General features: G+C 44.0%; 1 protein-coding gene across 4 annotated transcripts in view; it reads right to left on the reverse strand.

The window, feature by feature from the left end:
• DOCK1 (dedicator of cytokinesis 1) overlaps window positions 1-20,294 on the reverse strand; it is a 493,249-nt gene that overhangs the window by 303,103 nt on the left and 169,852 nt on the right. For all 4 annotated transcript variants that reach the window (XM_048219065.2, XM_026494391.4, XM_026494390.4 and 1 more), the window contains 2 exons: window positions 17,587-17,693; window positions 17-144 (listed from right to left, as the gene is read on the reverse strand). In XM_048219065.2, the coding sequence (XP_048075022.1) occupies window positions 17-144; window positions 17,587-17,693 (235 nt within the window). The remainder of the gene's footprint in view (window positions 1-16; window positions 145-17,586; window positions 17,694-20,294) is intronic.

Consider the following 20,294-nt stretch of genomic DNA (forward strand, 5'->3'; position numbering starts at 1 on the left):
CGGGGCCATTACTCACCACGTCCTTCCGGTACAGAACCTCCAGGATGTGGCTGAGCAGCTGGCAACAGGCCTCCAGGTCTTCCTGTCTCTCCAGATGGTACTTGAGCTGATCCGTCATCATGGGAAGCAGGATCTCTCTGCAGTCTGCAGGGGACATGGGGCTGCCAGTCAGCAGGAGAACCACCAAGATACAACTCTATTTGCTAGAAGCTTGTTTTCCTAGCACGTTACATTGTTTTCAAGCATGTTACATTTACTTTCTTCCAAATGTGAAACTGACATCTGGAGGGGGTCAGATGGCTGTATGTGAGGAAATCACTCACCCTGCTTTGTAAATACTTTGCACACAAGCAAATGTGCACTAATCTATATGTGTATCTCTTTGTAAATGTACAAAAATAATCCGCAAACATATATAAACACATTGACACATACATCCCCTAGTGTGCACGAACACACCTGTTGGGGCTTTGCCTAATTTTCTGCGCCAAACCATAAATTCATTGATTTACAACTTTGAAAGAAATACTAGTTACAACAAAAGTTATCTGAATTGCAGCTCCTCTTATTTTCTCCGAGGAGGACCAAAGCATGGGACTCCTTCTACTCCCATACGCCTCGTAAATGAAGGTTTCTGAGCTCAGCCGGGTCATAACCAACTTCATCCCCTGTTTGATCTTGCTCACTCTGGGACAACTTTCTCCTAGGCTCACACCTGCAGGGACAGTTTGCTGAGGGCTCAGATTCTAAGGTTCTGGAGAGAGGTTTTCGGAGGTAACATTCTCCTCCCTTCCTAACAGAGGTATCTTGAGCAGCTCGCGTTAGCTCTCTGAGTCTCAGATTGCTCACCTCTAAGAGATACGTGGCACTAGCTACTCACAGGCTTGGGGTACAATGTACTCCTAACAAGGTTAAGTGAGAAGGCCTGGGCCTCATTAGGTGCTTAGGACTAGGTACCTGCTTTTAGGACATAATACAGATACAAGGGAGGAGCCGCAGCCTCTCTCTGGCCTCCCAGACCCCCGCACTAAGGCACAGGCATGTGAAGGAGGGAGCCGAGAGGAACAAGCACTGAGTTTGGAGATGAGAGTCAGGGAGGCCTCCGTCAGGGGGGCAGTACCTTCACTGCTGGCAAGAGCAATAGTAATTTCTCGCATGGGGCAAGCAATCAAAGAATGGGAAACCTGTACACAAAGGCAGGCAGGCACATAGGACACATTCAAGCGGCACATGCGCAGTTGAGGGGGGTGGGGGAGGAGAGGAGCAGGATAAAAGGCCAGACAGGCAGCTGGAAACCAGTATGAACATGACGGCCGAGGTGGAAGGAAGATGAGAAATGGAACATGCTGATGGGGGAGCTAAAGGGGGAGAGACGTGAGCAGCTTTAAAGGCTAGAGACCCTGTGGGATGGTGCATGGGGAAGGCAGTGGAGACAGGAGAGGAGAAACCTCAGTTAGCTCCTGCGATTGTCCAGGCAAGAAAAAGCAAAGCCCTGACCTCCTGTGTAGTGGTGAGTTTGAAAGAGGCCTTGAACAAGAGAAAACTGAAGGCTGGCAGGACACAGTGCTTGGTGATGGACGGTGGCAGATAAAGGAGAGTCAAACCCAATGATCAGCATCCTGGGAATGAGTGTGTCATCCAAGGATTCATGTGATGCCACCCAAGGAGAGGAAAGTGGGCAAACAAGTTTATTTTAAAAAGAAAGAGAAAAGGACCAGGGTTCAGTTTGGACAGGTTGCGTTTTATTTGGCTATTGGACACCCAAGTGGCTCTCTCTACTAGGCAAATGGAGAGAGGGTTCTAGACGTTATTTCTGGCTTAGAAATGCAGATTAAAGAATCATCAGCCTCTGAGCAGTAATGAGAGCCAAGAAGACTATCAAAGGGAACATGAAGAATGAGCAGAATACCCTGACCAGCATCAGGATGTAGGTACTAGAACAGGAGAGGTGCAGGACACAAAGGTGGAGAGAGCAGGGATGTGGAGACAGAGACAAGTGACATCCCCCAAAGAAAGAAAACAGAGTAGTCAACGTGGCCAAATATGGCCACAAGAACAGGTGGAACAGAATAGGTTTGGGATGTGGCAGTGAGAGGCACACAGACCTCCTGAGGCAGCTTCCAGGAGTGGCCGAGCGGGGATGAAAAATGGGTATAAGGGACACAGATACAGCTCCCGGGAGCACAGCTGTGTGATGAAGGGACACTTGGACATAAGGACCAAAGAATGTTCAGGTTGTCGTTTGATTTTTAGATAAGAGCAGAGAAGAGGATGTTCAGATAATTAAAGAACAATAAGGAAACAAACACAAAGGAGATTAAAGACAAAATGTAATTACTAATTGTCTCTTCCAGTTGGGAAATCCCATTTAACTCCAGTATCACCCTCCCTCCAATATGAGCTATCTGTTCTTACCACCCTAGTTCTGCTTGTGAAACCAGCCCAGGCACTGCTGTTCCCTTTAAAATGCAGAGCACGAGAGAGAAGACGGCAGAACTCTGAAACATTAGATATACTTAGCTTGTTTTTAGGATTTTACATTTTGGGGCTTACGTTAATGACACATAAAAGCATGTTTTGCACTAATGTTTCCTGAATTTTTTTAATAAGAAAAAACGGAGCATGCAACATTGAAATGGTTCTTGCAAGTATGCTGAGACCCACTTAGTGAGAAGATCTCCCCAAGAACTACATGGTAATGAAGACCCAAGGGTGCAGTTGGGAGACATGAGGACCAAGAAATAGCATAAACCTTCTGTTCCACCGACTTCCAGGGAACCGCATATGAGAAGCTCATGATAATAAGGCTTTTTCAATTTCCCACTTTGATTCATCTCCTGAAAAGGACAATAGCAGCTCCATTTTTCCAGAGAGAGTTTTGTCCAGTGCTTATATGATTTCACTTGTTGACAATTAGAGTAGTCGATACTTAACATGTGAGGTGCTGACATGCTATGTAGCTTCTGGACAGAGGCCAGGCTCACCTTACTGGCTGTAATGTCAAGAATCACCGGAGGCCTGGGAGCGAGACACACAGCATGTGGAGAGGTGCTATCCTGTGGGGACCATGAGGGACCCTCCATGTCTGTGTTCACGATGTCAGGGGCCCTCACAGGATTCCCTTACCTTCTCAGCCAACCCTCCCTGTGATTCCAATGGGCGAAGTCAGACTCCCATGGACAGCCTCTCCCCAAATACCACAGCCCTGTAAACTCAAAAGGGAATTACTCCAAAGAACTAAGGCCTACGGTCAGGGTAGCACCATGCACAGGTGTCAGAGAGCTGCCAGAGTTCCAAGCCAGTCCAAGGGAAGTGCCACAAGAAAATTATCCGTGGCAGTGAAGCCAGCCCAAAAGTGCATCAGTTCCAAATGCTGACCCACCGAACACATGAATCCCATAAGCACCCCAAGCCCAGTGTCTTTCCTACAGAATCTCAACGCTCATAAATGACATCTGTCCTCACCAGCTCTTGACATGCTGACCTGAACCACAAGACCACATTCAGTGTAAAGACTACACACCAACCTCCTCGAACCCAATAGGCTGGAAGGTCTCCTGGCAAACCTGTCTGGGTCCAGCCCTGCTTGCGTCCATCCTCACGGCCCCTGGCAGGACATCTCCAGGATGACGGTCTTCATTCCCTTCTGCCTGAACACATCACCCAGCTTGACCACCTCACCAGGGGGCCAAGCCTTTGACCACCCCTGTCCACTGGTTCATCCCTACCGCTGCCACCATCATGGAGGTAAGTCAGATTTCCAAGAAATCTCAAAGGAAGAACTTGGAGCTAGAAAGCCCTGAACGCTGACAACATGATAAAGGAAAACAAATGACTGTCAGCTGGTCAAAACAAGCGTAGGAGGAACCCAACAGAAGTAGAAGGCCAGCCCAGGCTGGGGGAGGAGTGTGTCTGTGAACAGTCTCAGAAAATCAGAGGAACACAGTTCAGACTCAGAGATGGCAGAAATGTCCCTCTAGGCACCGGGACCCAGATGCCCTGGCCGAAATCCATCTCTTATCACCCCATCTATCTGTCATGCTGGACAGGCAGCTGTTGACTTCCCCGTTCTCAGAGGTAATTGAGTGTGTTAGTGTCATTTGTCAGAATTACTCCAGGGTGAAGAAGTGATGGCTGCCCTGTTCATCTTCAGCAGGAGATGCTGTCAGCCATCTTCTGCTACCCGGCGGGAGCACCTACCTTCTCCCCAAACCAGGGGTCTGCGTGGTAGCTGCACCTGTTTGTAATCCAGCTTCTCTTGATGAGAAATGACAAAACTTTTTGGAAACTTCACTGCCATTTCGTCACATGGAAAGACATTTCATTCTCTTAGCCCTCTGAGAATATAAAAAGCATCCTCCTGGTGAACCCATAACCACAAGCTGGATGTTTCCAGTAGCCACAGGAGAACTGTAGCTCATCTGTCCTTCCTCACCCTCCCCACCCAGACTGGTCATGGTAAAGTGGGGAAAGGGGAGCATCACCCTTCATTGGAAGGACAAGGGGAGCCAATGCTGGCAGAAGGACTTTATGAAAGCAGGCTGACACCCCAGTGTCAAGGACCACCATCTCCCAACCCCAGAACGGAGCTCTGGAGACGGGTAGCCAACACGCCCAGGCTTTCCTCAAAGACCACACTGACCTCACCAGGCATCTCATGAAGGTGACCAAGGACAGAGGGTCACAGGGTAGCAGCACTCCTGAGAAACATGTCCCAGCCCCCCAGGAAGAAAGGCAATGCCCCAGAGACCTGGAGAGGCCAAGGGGACCAAAGCTGGAGGCTGACCGATCAGCACACCTTGTTGGTGACCCATGATCTGTAGGCCCCGGCATGGCCCACAGGCAGACCAGGGTGCAGGAGGGCCCAGGACGTCCGGTGCGCAGACCACCGTAAATGACCACTGGTTCTACAATCCTTGCAGGGATGCAATCTCCATGAGAGCAGAGGGCTTGTTCTCACCCAAGGGGAGTAGCCCCCCCACACACACTAAGACCTGATTGTGTGCGTGTGTGCTCCTCCTAATAGGACAGCTGTCACACGTGTCCCTTGTTCTTGGTCTGTAAACCACAGCGCTTGACTCCTGTTTGGTGGGAAAGAGGGACCTGCGGTCAGAGCCGCCCCATCCTATCCTTGGAAAACATCAGAGAGAAAACAGCATCATAACAAGATCCCCCCATTTCGGGTGACCCAGTTTCACAGGACGGCGTGTGTGCAGGCACACACGCGTGCGTGCGGATGCATGTGCGAGAGCTGGTGTGGGTGGTGCACAGGATCAAGTGACAGGTGTGCGGAGAGAAGCCAGTGTGCCTCCCCGTGCTGTCCCAGCTCCTCAACTGCCCCCCCGCTCTGGGCCCAAGGGACACAGTCCCCAACCTCATCTCTCAAAGGGGGTCTCTTAGTCCACGTGTGAGTGACTTCCAGCTTCTTCACGAGGTGGTGGGCACAAATTCTAAGTGACTCACAAGTCTCTCAAATTTTACGAATGAGTCCTGACAAAAAATGTAGAGCACAGAAGAAAGTACACCACATGCACTCACCGCACACACACATTCATACCACAAACACACATACACATGCACACACTCACTACACTCACAGCACTCATACCACAAACACATATACACACCATAAATATGCCACAATCACACCACACCCAGACACACCACGCTCACACCACTCACTACACACATACCACACATAAACACTACACAACACGCACACTCACACATTACATCACACACAGCAAACACACACTTGTGCCTGCAATGAAGAATTTTAAAGCATCAGACGCAGTGTCTGACAGCCAAGAAAGAAGAATCTCCTGTCATATTCTGAATGTCCCAACTTGGTGTCCTGAATACCCTTCCCTATGAACAGAGCCCCATTTCTCTACCATGACTGATGCCAACAGTCCAATTAGGTTCAAGGCAGATGGCCTGGGAAACTGACAATACCACCCCAAAACAAACAAACAAAACTTTGCATTTTAACAGAAAATACATTTTAAATAAACTACCCACACATAACCATTTGGAAAACAGCTACAATAAATATTTGACTGGGAGGCTAGGAACCTGGGTCACTCTTCAGTTTGGGGAAAGCCTTTACTCTCAGTGAAGGTTCAGTTTACCCAGACACATGAGGAAATGATAAAATCCACCCCGCTTACTCTTTGCTTTGGATCTTGCAGGTTACCTCTACTTTCTAAGCCTTAATTTTTTACCTCCAAAATGGGGCTGTGTTTACCTCTGAGGTTCCCTGTGAGAATCAAGATGATATAGTGTATGCATATGACCAATGGGAGCATTCAATAATGGGAGCTCCCAATAACAATAATAGAAACAATATCATCATACAAAGTCAGCCTTTTCAACAAAAAGTACACAAAGACGAATGCCTGAGAGCTGCACTATCCAAGAGGGTAGCCAGTGAGCCCTTGAAATACAGCTGGTGCCACGGAGGAATGGAATTCAAATTTAGTTAATTTTTAAGTAATTAAAACGTAAATGTAAAAAATGATACTTGCTTATTGGAAACATTAGTATGGAAGACTGGAACAACTTGAGTATGGGAATTTACTTTTCAGTGGTAAATTTTATGAAATGTTCAAAACACAGATTAAGTATCTGTGATGAAAATGTAGCATCCAAATTGAGATGTGCTATTGGTGTCAAAAACACACTGGATTTCAAGACTCAGTGTGGAAAAAATGAATGGAAACCAGGTCATTAGTAATATTTAGATTGAACTCATGTTGAGATGAGATTTTAGATAAATCATTAAAATTAATTTCAGGAATTGCTTTGTACTTTTTTTTTTCCCTAACTGTAGCCTCTAGAAAATTATAAATTGCATATGTGGCTCTCTATTTGTGTTGGACAGCCTGGTCTCGGAGTATGCTAGGAAGCAGATGTTAAAGACCTCCTGTGTGATTTCTCATTTTAATGAACTGATGTTCATCACTGGAAGGAGAATGAAGGCCACCGCAGATCTCTCCTATCAGATGTCTCTTCACATGGATGCGACCACAGGGCTTGGGAGTGCCCGATAGTCTGAGTCGAGGCAGACATAGAACCCACAGGGAGGCCAGAGCTAGCTAGCAGTTCTCCTGATTTTCCCCGCTGGATGAGGGAAATGCAGGCAGCCCAGTGGACCCAGAATCCACACAAGTCAGCTGTGGGGATCAGAGGTCCCAGCCTCCCTTCCACAACCCCTTCTCCCAGTGTGATCCACTATGATTACAGACAGCAATAATTCGACATCTGTTCATCCTCAGCTGTGCAGGCTCAAGCCATGATGATTAATGCTCTGGTAATGGGCACAAAGTAAAAAATATTAATCTTTATAAAAGGTATTCAACAGGCATCATCAGCTTATAAATGTCCAAGCAGAATATCCGTCTATAACCCCATTACGGCTCTACATTAAAGCAAGATGCAAATACGAGAATGAATTTGTCCATTTAAAACATTCATTTTATGAACACTGAGTAATGTGCTGCTTAATTTTTAGTTTGGTCACATTAAACAAATGATCCATAAAGTGCATTTAATAACCTTGAGTCTGTTACATAGAACTGAGATCCAGATTAACACTTTTAATGAGAATTAAACAGTAGGAGTTATATAAATGGGGGATGCTTGTTACTCATTTGTTATAGACACTCATCTTATTTTTCAACTATCTAAGAACTCTGTACCCACATGATTCAATTTGTTCAAATGATTCTCTCCCTCAAGTCTTCAAACAACAGAAATACAGGAAATGGGGTCGGAGTCAGCAATGGAAGGGATCACAGGAGCCATCTACTTATGTCCAGATTGACAGATGGGGGTACCAAGTGCCAGAGAGAAGGGATGTGCAGGGACTGAGCCACTAAGCAGCCGAGCCAGAATTAGGTGCCTGATCCCAAAGCCACAGTTCCTTAGAATAAATGACACATGCATGTAACCACATGTGGTACAGGCATCTTTAAAAGTCAAATGAAGATTACATTTTTCCAAGTATCATTTTAATGTAACACGTCATAATCATTGCTAGTACCAGGAGATTCAATTCAAGCTGAGCAACCCTAGGTATGCCATCTTTCCTTTTTGGATTTCCTTTTTGATTTCCTTTTCCATTTTTCCTCTTTTTCTGTGAAATGGAGTAACTACAAATGCCCTGCACCATGTTTCTATCCCTATCATCTGGTAACACCTTCATAAATATTTTGGTCAGAAGCTCCTCAGTGCCACTTGGCTGAGTGCTGAAATTACCAGAAATAAGATAATCAGCATGTTAGCTTTGAGGTACCCGATGTCATGGAATTTTAATTGAGAGGATGACATTAAAATTAAAAGAATCCATGGGGCGCCTGGGTGGCACAGTCATTTCAGCGTCTAACTCTTGGTTTCCCCTCAGGTCATGATCTCAGGGTTGTGAGATCGATACCCATGCTGGGCTCCATGCTTATGGAGTCTGTTTGAGATTCTCTCTCTACCTCTCCCTCTGCCCCTCCTGCCCATGTTGTCTCTCTTTCTCACACAAATAAATAAGTAAAATCTTTTTAAAAGAAATAAATTAAAAGAATCTTGGAAATTGGAAGAACATGGTAGCATATAGACTATATAGCAATGGGAAAAGTAGCTTATCAAAGACATCTTCTGGATGAAGCCACTGGACCTAGTACAATATATGTCATCTTTTTGGAAGAAGGAATGGGGCAGCAGATATTTTGTATCCCTTGGTTTTGAGAAGTTTAATAATAGGAGTTAAACATTCGTTAGTATTGTAGTAATAACTAATTGTAGTAATAATTAATTTTTCAGAAGAAAGAAATGAACGAACCACCAATGGAGAAAAATCACAAATGAGTCCCATTTACAAGTAGATGAAAAAAGTAGAACGAGTCAAGTAACATCCTGGGGAAGACTGTGTGGGAAGTGCCAGTCAGGCCAGGAGTCTAGTCTCTAGGTGGATGGAAGTGCATTAAGGAGGTGGCTTGGTAAGCTCAGAAGGAATTCTACAGGTCTGCCAATCCTTAGGTAGAATCTTACCATGTGGAGGATGAGAAAACAAAGAAACAATATACAGGGCTGGGGTGTGGTGTGCATTCTTTTAACCAGGAGAATGAAGGTAGCCAAGAACAAAGGTCTTGGTCAATGTACTTCAGCACACACTCGGTGTTTTGTTACTATGCATGTTTCTTCAGATCACTTGATATAACTGCCATCTGTCACTCAATATATTCCTAAAAACTCTATAGCTCATTCTAGCCTTGCTTATTTAAAAATATACAGGGCCATACTGAAATCTGAGGAATGCTGCTTCAATGATCACTATGCTCTGTCAACCTTATATCTTATTCACTTTATGGAAAAGACAAGAGTTGCTTAGCATCATAGCCACATTTGTTGCACCTAAATGGAGCTTCTGAGCTTTGTACTGATTAAGATTTTCATAAATGTCTTCTCATGGTGGTAGATTCTTTGTAAATAAATTGGCTTCCAAGACTGAGTTGACCAGCTAAGAGTAAAAAAAAAACAAAAAACAAAAACCATAAACAACAACAACAACAAAAAGCCCACAACCTCCTGCTTGACGTGACAATGAAATGTGTATGTTAAAAACAGCGTCAAAACCATATGGTCCAGTCCACTCTATCTTGAGGGATGGTCTGTGCACTCAGGAAAAGGTTTATGCAACAGAAAAAGAATGGGGTCTTCAAGGAGAACCTGGGAGAAGACAGACTGCACTGGGGCTCCTCCAGATGTCCCAGGCAAGTTACTGTAGGTAACGTATCATGCAGGTACAGAGCTAATCTCATGTGGCTTGGAAGGAATCATGAACTGGGGAGACTCAGAAACTTGCCATCCTGATGCCCTGTATGAGCACGAATAGATACAGGACAACAGAGGCTGCCTCTTCTAAGGTTGCTCTTCTTGCTCCCAACATCAAGCAACAAGGATAGGAGCCCACCCAGAGACTATGATAAAGGCTGGACCAACTACACCCTGAGGAACTACCAATCTGATCACAGATAAGAGTCCACACACACACACACACACACACACACACAAAAGAAGAAGAAAAAGGTATGAAAACTTCATGAGCACAACACTGCATTTTTGCTTATTTATTTTGCATAGTTCGTTTACATTTATTTATGTGTTTGTTTATTCATATAATTGTATTTTACCTTGTTCCATATGGCATTTGAAGTGAATTCAGTATTCAGAATGTATTACTCATATAGTGGATGCGAAATAGTTTAAGAACAGAGCGAGTGATGGATTTCCAAAAGACAACTCCTTAATCAGCACCAGAGTGGTGGACAGCTCCCTGCTTGGGCTCTTGCTTACAGTTTAGGAGTTGTTGCTTAACTCCTGGGCCCTTATCAGTAAATTCAGAGAATTACTCTTTTCCAATTATACATTTTTAAGCTGATGGCTCTGAAGCCTCTCAGAGGAATCAAACTTGCTAACCAACAGTTCTAAGCACATGGTAGGTGTTCAACAAATTATAATGGAATGGAAACAGATATAATTAAGAAACTGAAATTGAGTTCACCCTCCTAGACTCAATAAGCCCTTTCTAAAAGGCTGTGCTGTTTTAACAGATAGTCTTTTCAAATGCTCATATAATGAATGATATAGAGCAATATATAGAATGAGGTATGAAAAAGGTACGGGACTTCACAGATAAAGATTAAAATTATTTCAAAAATAGAAGAGGAGAAAATGATTTCACATTCCACGGTTATTTCAAGAACCAGCCTTTGGGGTTCAAAGCTTAGAAGTGATCAGCACGACTACTACCTAATTAAAGTCTCCAGGAATGCTATATGTGTGGTACATTTCCTGACTGTGTCACATGAAGGCACCAAACCCAATTTTTCTTTCTGTACAACATCCCTCAAGTTAACAAAACTACTATAGAGCAGCTCTGGGTTTGTGATCCTTTCAATAAAGAGAAATATCTCTCCATTTTCCACAATGGAGAAGCTCAAGAGATTTTATTTTGATTTGTTTATGGATCAAAGCATTAAGAAGGTATATTTTATTATAAATCTGTATTAAACATATAGCTATTCTTTCTACAAGCAGAAGTTGATAGAGTGATTTTAAGAAATATAAATTTTATATCTGGGATTAATCACAACAAAAATAGTCTGAAAATCTGACTTCAATATTTCCTAATAACTAGTCCCATTGGTATCTGAGCCTTTGCCCTCAGATTTCCAAGGGCTGCTGTAACTAATGTTTCTACCATTAAAAAGTAGAGTTTCACTCTGCTTGGTAACTGGAAGAATCATTCACCTTGAAAATAAGAATGAGGATAATAATTTAAGCTCTCTAGGCCTACATTTTGAAGAAGCTCTGTATTGTTCAAAATGGAACACAAATGAAGTTTTATGAGGGTGACGAACACCATCTAAAAGGAGCCTGCTTGCGATATTGAAAGAGCGAGCCATGGGAATGGCCAGAAAATGAGGGAATGGCACACTTCCCATTCCTACTCACTGCTAGATTCCAACCATCAGGGGGAAATAAAAAAACCCAAAATAAAAAACAAACAAAAGGGTGCCAATGAATAGCGAGCTTAAAACAACGTAATCCACCAAGAGTATTAAACTACCGTCAAGATTATAAAGGGATTATCTTGCCACTAAGTCTTCAAATCTTTACTCTTCAAATCTTTTTTTTTTTTTTAAAGATTTTTATTTATTTATTTTACAGAGAGAGAGACAGCCAGCGAGAGAGGGAACACAAGCAGGGGGAGTGGGAGAGGAAGAAGCAGGCTCCCATCAGAGGAGCCTGATGTGGGGCTCGATCCCAGAACGCTGGGATCACGCCCTGAGCCGAAGGCAGACGCTTAACAACTGAGCTACCCAGGCACCCCTACTCTTCAAATCTTATACTACCTTCCAAAACCAAGAAAATTTAAGACACAATGGTAAGTACGTAGTAAGCTCTAAAGAAAATCTGTCGGTTGGCTTGGTCATTTTCAATATGGGAGTATGGAAAGGTCAGTTCCTTTCCATAGAAATGATACGGTGTTAATTGGAATGAGCTATCCCAAAGGTCTCCAGTTCAGAGCCACGGTGGAAAGGAGCCCATGTGGGTGAGAGCATGTGTTCCAGAAGCTCTCTCACCTTAACTCAAAGGCATCTTGCAAGTATGTCCAATGCTCTTGTCTAATATGAAAGTTAATGCTGTCTCGGGTTGATTCCTTTTTTCCCCAATTGCTATAACATTAATGTAAAACATTTTTGTGGGCACAAATCCTAAACCTTGGTGTCCCAGTGTTTATTTTAATTTAATTACATTAGAACTTTTCATTTCTGTAATAGGATTTAAGCTTTAATTTTCACAGCTTTTGTCAGATATGTAGGCAACAATATAATCACAGGGGAACAAAGCTACAAATGCACAAATTATGAAGCTCTGACCTTTCTGTCTCTTTGCATCTTGCTTTGAAAATCTGCTCACTCCACACCACAGATTATATGCAAGAGTCATCTTTTTGTGAAGCACATAATCTATTTAACCAGCTTTCAAGTAGTCAAGTCACATCGCGAGACAACGCTTGGAAGCCATTACCGCCCATTCATTGGCTCTCGTGCACAGCATGCTAAGGAGTCGGACGCCCTTCGCCTCCGTTCACGAGCAGGAGCAGGAACATCCAAAGTGGAATGGAGACACCAGCCTGGGGACCAGCCCCTCTGCACATCCTCCCTTTCCCAAAACAAAGTAATTCACTCTTTGAATACCACCGTCTTTGTGAAAAGTCATCCTAATGACATGCTGTGGTGACTGGGATTTGCTTCAAAATATCTGGGGGAGGAGCACAAAGATAAAAACAAGACCAACCAGGACTTGCCACCTTTGGAAGCCCAGTGAGGAATCCACAGGCTCTTCTCTCCATTTTTCTCTACTATTTAAACTTCATAATTTTAACAAAATCTATCTTGAATCCAGAGGTAGAGGTCAACTAACCCCCTCCCCCACCTCACATTTCCACAAAACTGAGAAAGAACTAAATCAGGAGCAAAAAGATGATCTTGATTTTATAAAACTGCTCACAGATGACCCTCCACAGCTTAAGTCACTCACGAGTCTTCATCTTCCATCTCTCCTTATGTTATTCCTCCTCAAAGAGAACTCCGTCCATGACCAATCCATTCAGAGCCAAGAGTACGAAAGACAGCCAGCTTCCCTGTGCACACACACAACCTCTCCTCCCCTAAATCAACTGAACTACAAACGTTCGCAGCTGACCACGCTTCCTTCTCTGTGATGCTCCCTGAGAGAAGTGCTGGACATGCCTGAGGCCAGGCACTGTCCCAGGAGCCAGTGATCGAGCAGCAACAACATGAAAAAGAAGGCCATGCTCAGGGAGCTCCCATGCAAGGGAAAGACCACAGAGAACAAGCAAGCCCAAAACAAAAAAATATGCCATGATTTCATTTGGTTGGGAGTGGCAGAAGCAGGCCTGGGGCGGAGTGGCTGGGGTGTTCCCTGCAGCATGATCAAACCAGCTCTCCGGGGAAGCTCCCTGTAACACTTTTCTTTACTTGATCCATGTCTACTGACTTAGCTCATACTTGACATGGTACTTACCCACCCCGATGAGGGCAAGATCTTATCTACCATTTTTCTACTGAATCCTCCACAAAAATGAGAGTCAAGGCTAACACTGATCAACTGTGCCTTAAATGCGAGATGCAAATCTCAGCACTATACATACATTCACCTTCCAAATGTAGGAAGTAAGCAACAAGAACAGGGCGGGTGAGGAGGCTGAAGCCAGGAAGGTAACTTGTCGAAGGTCACTGAGTTAGCAGGTAGTAGAGGCAGGACTTGAACCCAGGCAGTCTGACCATAAAGCCCACGCACTCAGTCCTATTGTGAACCACCAGCCCTCATCACAGAGAGGACTTCAGAAATACATAGTTCTTTATTAATGAGGAAGTAAAATCATTTGTAGGAGAAATGATGCAAACAAGTCATTCTTTTTTTTTTTTTAAACAAATCAGAGTTAAAGGAGAAGGCCACGCGCTCAAAGTCAAGTCTGACGGTGCTGACAGGCAAACACGCGCTCTGAGTAGTCAAGTCTCCAGGGGTCTGGTGCACTGGCTTTATTGGCAGACTATGTGGCAGACATCCACCATGGCCAACGGGTCCACCCCAGCTCCTGAAAAGCCTTCTTAGACCTGGGAGAGACCTCTATATTAGGAGCTGTGCCTCCCCCATACAGAAGTCAGGCCAAGTCCACCACCACTCTGACAACTGTAAGGGAGATGATATCCCAGGTTCTGCCGAGAGCCCTGACTCAACTGGCAACAAGCGGTGGGCGGGACAGCTCTGTGAAGAGCTCCCATTTCCTTCCACCAGGGTGGTGGCTGCAGAAAGAACAGGAATCTCAAGGCCCTGATCCAGAAGCAGCACGGCAGCTGGGACACCAATGAGTGGACAATGACAGTGACAGCAGCTGCGATGCCCTCACCAGTTGGGGTCAGAAACCCTCTTTGCCAAAACACACATGTCCTGCTATCACCTAGCACACTCAGCTGCACACGTCCTCCGTTTCCATGTACTTCCGAGGATACAGAAGCAGCAGGCAGGAAAACAAGGCTGAAACAACAGGGCACTGCAAGCCTCAGCACTACTGGGACCCGCGCCTGGCAAAGGAAGGCCTCTCTGCAGAGAAGCAATTCCAGTGTCAGCATTCACTGCCAGCCTTGCTGCACACAGATCAGCTTGTCACTCCCACTGAAGGGAGACTCTTCCAACTATGGAATGTATTCGATATTGGGGGTACGAGGAAAGCAATGCTTTAGAACAAAGCAACTAAGTGAGTCCCTTCCGTGAGTGAGGCAACCCACATACCGGTGAGCAAAGACAGAGCCTGGAGCCCCCACTGGGGAACCTGGAGGAGCCACACGGCCATGCACCCAGACCACATCCTTGAGAGAATGTTTATACAGGCGAGCAGCTTCCGTGGCTTCTGCAGCGAACTCTGGTTACATCCGGTTCTAGAACTCGGGACGCGTGGGGCGGTAGGCTGACTGGCTCTACTGGGATCAGGAAGAACATATAGACCAGGACCATTGTTATAAATTAACAAGAACTGGAACAAAGCAGGAAAATCAGGGCCATCACACCTCATCAGAAAATACTGCGGCTTCAACACCTGATACCAAACATGGCACAGAATATTTTGCATAAGTAATGACATCTTTGTGAGAACAGACCAACTGGAAGACTTCCATAGATTCGCCTTTCCTGACAAGGAGGTAAGACGGCTGTAGGCCACCCTGAAGAAGCAGGGAGCCTGCAGATGAGAAAAATCAGGGTTGTCTTCGCAATCTGAGAAAAATCAGAGTAGTCTTCGTGAACCCTTCCCAGAAAGATTCTTGACACTCAAAGCCCCCCCCCCCCGGGGGGGGGGGGCATTTTCACACAGGACATTGGACAATGTATTCTGAAACACTTCCGACAGCCCGTGTGCATCTGGAAGTGAGTTTGGGCTGCCAGTAGTGGCTTAAGACAAGGCTACTGACTGGGCAGCTGGGCAGCTGCTTCTAAGACACGGGGCTTCGGGTGAACTGTGGCTCTTGGCGCACACGATCAGTCTCGATTCACATATTTCACACGACCTCATTTTCCATGTTGGGTGCAGCTTGCTATGAAAATTTAGTCCCTAAATTTATACTTAAAAAGATTCTAGGTTAATAATTAACAGCATTTTGCAAAAAATTCCAAAACAGGACTTGAGGCAGTCTTTGATAAAAGACTTAGAGAACAAGAGTGAAAACAGAAACGGGGCACAGTAAAGAAGAAGAAAAACACAATCACCACATACCCAGGCTGACAAAATTACCAAAAATAAATAGGAAGAGTCCCTTCCAGCTTTCTACTAGCTAAGGAAATTAAGTTAAGTTTCAATAGAAGAAAACATTCCCTTGAAATATATTCTTAAAAGAAGTTCTATTTTAAATATTTTTAATAGAACCATTTATGTTTTAGGTCCTTATTCAAATAGAGCTAAGTGATATGTGGCACAAAGTTTACAACAGAAATTATGCAATACAGGAAAGAAGGTCTTCCCTATATCAACAGTCAGTGAAAGTCAAGTACGATCAACCCACTGACAATTGTTATTAATTGATAATTGTTCATTCAGTGAAGTGGTTCAAGTTGGTGGTGGTGTGTGTGTCAGGGTTCGATGGTTAGGAGAAGGAACATTAATAACCCACCTGATACAATCCAAATAGAAAACTCTCAGGGGACTTTACTTGTTCTGGTATAAAATGTAATAAATATGGAAGGAAACAATGAAGCAGCAGTCCCCACCCATCACCCCATCATCATGCCCTCTTGAACCCCATAGTTTCACGAAGCTTTAGAAGACACCTGGAGAATGAATAATTCAAGACCCAGCCCTCCAATGAGACCCTGAAGAATGGACAGTTGGGATTGTTAGCTAAAGGAGATTCATGTGCTTTGAATCCCAACCAATGGCAATGGAGCTGACTTTCATTTATGCAAGTGAGCAATGGGCTTGTGGTCCAGAGAGAGATATTGGGAGGGGCTGCAGAAACCCACTCACTTCTTGGTTTGCTGGTTTCTCTCAAAAAGAAACACTCTCACTCAAATGAAGTCTTAACATTTTCTCTTAACAGAAGCCTTGGCTGTAAGTTTAGACTCCAGTGCAGTGATAAAGTTCAATCAAGAAATCAGTTTAAAACCAGCAGGAGAGCACAGCGTCCAGGAACCCAGAAGGTAAGAAGGACTAATCTGACATACACTGAGTTCTCGGTGAAGCCAGGAGCTCAATAGGAAATCCCCAGCCAGCCTTCTCCATCCACACATGAGGACAAGAGAAAACAAATGCAACAGCCGAAGTCTGGACACAAATAGAAGAGTAAGAATCTGTGCCTCTCAGTCAGAATGTCACTCAAAGGTCCCCACATCTGCCTCCACTAAATGAGAAAGGCTGTGGAATTATGCAAAGATTTTAAGCTTTCAATAAAACTGCTTGACAAGTGTAAAATATTAATTCAATCTGTCCAAATAGAAAGAAAATGATTAATAAAAAGGGTAGGGAGATAATGTGGGGGAAATAGAAGGTGTTCCTCAGGATAAATGAGTTGAGGAATCATTAAAATTCTTATTACTTTGAGGAAACCCTGTCAAAGAATGCAAAGTTCAGGAAAAGACAGAACCATTATTTTTAAATTAAAAGAAAACTTGACACTTTTCTTTGCAATCATCTGAATGGAAGCAGGTGATTGCCTCCCCAGGATAGACAATCACACAACTTAAAGGCTACAATGTACGCTGATTATCTTAGGGCTCTGGTGTACACCTGAATTACAAACTATGAGGTTTTCCCCTTCATCTTTCAGTGATCTATTACTCCACTGTATGTCAATTACCATTCTCTTGTAGGGGCTAAATCTTCCTGTCTTGTAATGGAGCTGTTTTAATTGGTTGCTACCTCCACTCCTGTTGGCACAGAGGAGAGAATTCAGAAGGGACAAGGCCTATAGACAATGAATAATGTGACAATTTCTTAATTCTCAGGGTTCCACTCACCGTGCTGTGTGAAGAGGTCACTGTGAATGATTTCAATCAAGCAATACAGCTTCTGAATGGTCAGCAAACCCATGGGAACATTTAGGATGAAATCAGTAAACATTTTGCTATAATGAAAAACACAAGCGAAAAGAGCTTAGGGACATACAGCAAAATGATCCACCGTGTTCAAGACGGTACGAAGACGCAAGGTCATTAAATGGTGATCGAGCTCTACCAGAATGTTGGAGAATGCCTATTACCCAATATGGGCCAAAATCTCATCCAACAAATTGATGCTTTAAAATGTTATTTTTCACTTCATACACACTCAAATAGCTATAATCCAAAACAGAGGCAACAACAAGTGTTGGCTAGGATATGAAGACACTGAAACCCTCACATCATGCTGGTGGCAAAGCAAATTGGTGCAGCCACTTTGGAAAAATGCTGGATATTTCCTGAAAATGTTAAAACCCAGTTACCATATGATCCAGCATTTCTACTCCCAGGTACACATACTGAAGAGAAATGAAAACACATATCCAACACACAACCTGGTACATGAATGACAGCAACGTTATTCTTCATACTCAGGGAGGAAAAACCCAGATGCTTGTCACCTGAGCAGTGAATAAACAAGATATAGTATACCCATAAAATTCATCCACAGCAAGGAGTGAAGTTCTGACGCATGCTACAACACAGATGAACCTTGAAAACATCATGCCAAGGAAAAGAAGCCAGACACAAAAGGCCACATATTGTATAGTTTCATTCATATAACATGTCTGGAAAAGGCAGAGCTATAGATACAGACAGGAGATTTGTGGTTGTCTAGGGCCGGGGTGGGGACAGAAAATGACTGTTGATGAGCACCAGGGATCTGATGGGGTGATGACACTGCCCCACAATTGGATCATGATGACAAGCACACAACTCTAAATACACTGACTGCCATTTACTTAAACACTCTAAAACTGGTGAACTTTATATACGTGAATTATTCTCACTAGAGATATTTTTTTTAAACTTTACTTTTACAAACAGTCAATAAAACTACAAAGGAGTCTTAGAAGAAGGGCTCCTGTTAGCAACAAAGAAAAACCTTTCACCAATCATATCAGCAAGGTTCTGGAAAATAATAATTCCACGTATTGGCAAAGTTTGGGAAAACAGATACCAACATACTTTGGCAGAAGGTTGCTTTGACCTTTAGAGGGCAACTGGATAATATTTATTAAAAATCTTTTAAGAAAATCCAAAAAAAAGAAAAAGAAAATGTAAGACCTTGTAATCCTACATCACTGTTTAGCCTAATGATATTGATAAGGACAAGATACTACAATTAGGCGACAAAAGAATTTAGCCTAGCATATTGCATAATAATAAAAACTGAACAGAACTTAGCACCCATGTAGCACAGAGGCCTGTTCACTGTAATCAAAAAGCCAGGCTGGCCTTGAAGCACTACCACTGAGCAGCTCAGTTCTCAGGGACAAGTTACTTAGCATAAAAGTGGGCTAATAACAGAACCAATGTCATACCACTGTTGCAAAGATTAATTGAACAATACATGGAAAGTGCTTTGTATGGAGCCTCTTCTGTATGGAGAAAGCACATAATCGATGTCAGCGCCTACTGCTGCTACTTAAATAAATGATGGGCCAGCACAGGATCGAACACCATGGAAGTTATTAAAAATCATGATGTAGAAGATTACTCCACAATGTGGGAAAACAAGAGATCTTACGCGCAGAAGCTGATTGTAAAATAAAGAATACGACTGTGTTGAATTTTTTAGGGGAATACGTGTGTACACATGCATGTGAAAAATGTGCATGTGTGCAAATCCAGATCCTTCTAGTTATTTTTAGGCAGTGGACTTAAGTTTGATTTATTCTCCTCTCTGATCTCTTCTGTTTTATCAAAACATCAATCAATTTTCTAAAAAGGAAAAAATACATACATGATTTACAAGGTCATTAAAAAAAAAAAAAAGCAGTAGATAAGGTGGGGAGCCTGGGTGGCTCAGTTGGTTAAGCAACTAACTCTTGGTTTTGGCTCAGGTCATGATCTCCTGGGTTGTGAGTTCGAGTCCTGTATCGGGCTCCATGCTCAGTAGGGAGTCTGCTTGATATTCTCTCCTTCTGTCCCTCCCTGCACTAGCACTCACGCTTTCTCTCTAGTAAATAAATTATATCAGTAGATAAGGTGTTGAAGCAGCACACAGGGATGCACAAAGAGACAAGGGACCAAGAGCAGACTGCACTGGCCCAGGAGAAGGGGGTCTTCCTTGGATCTTCAAGCCCTGGTGCCAGCACTCACTGTGAACAAGGACACTGCCCCACTAACTGTTTAGAGTCGGATCTCCATGCCCTGTAAGGACAGGCCCAGAGTATGGACCACCCAACCACAGCATCCCCCCACTTGCTCTGTTCTCCAGACTTGAAACTGTCAAACAAGAACCTTCATGGGAAGCACCTGGAAGTCATTAAAACCAAATGGCCGGGCCCCACCCTCCATTCCTAACTCAAAAGATCTGGGAAGGGGCCTGAGATTCAACATTTTCTAACAAGTCCCCAGGGGCTGCTTATTTCTTCTGTGACAGCCATGCTGCAGGGGTGGGCCACTCCAAAGACCCAGGGCAGACATGCTGCCAATGGGCCTGTTCACATCTCCTTTTCTCGTCTAAGGCGTGCTAAGCCATGCCCCTCATTGTCAGTACC

This window comes from Ursus arctos, unplaced genomic scaffold (assembly GCF_023065955.2).
Source record: "Ursus arctos isolate Adak ecotype North America unplaced genomic scaffold, UrsArc2.0 scaffold_7, whole genome shotgun sequence".
NCBI lineage: Eukaryota > Metazoa > Chordata > Mammalia > Carnivora > Ursidae > Ursus > Ursus arctos.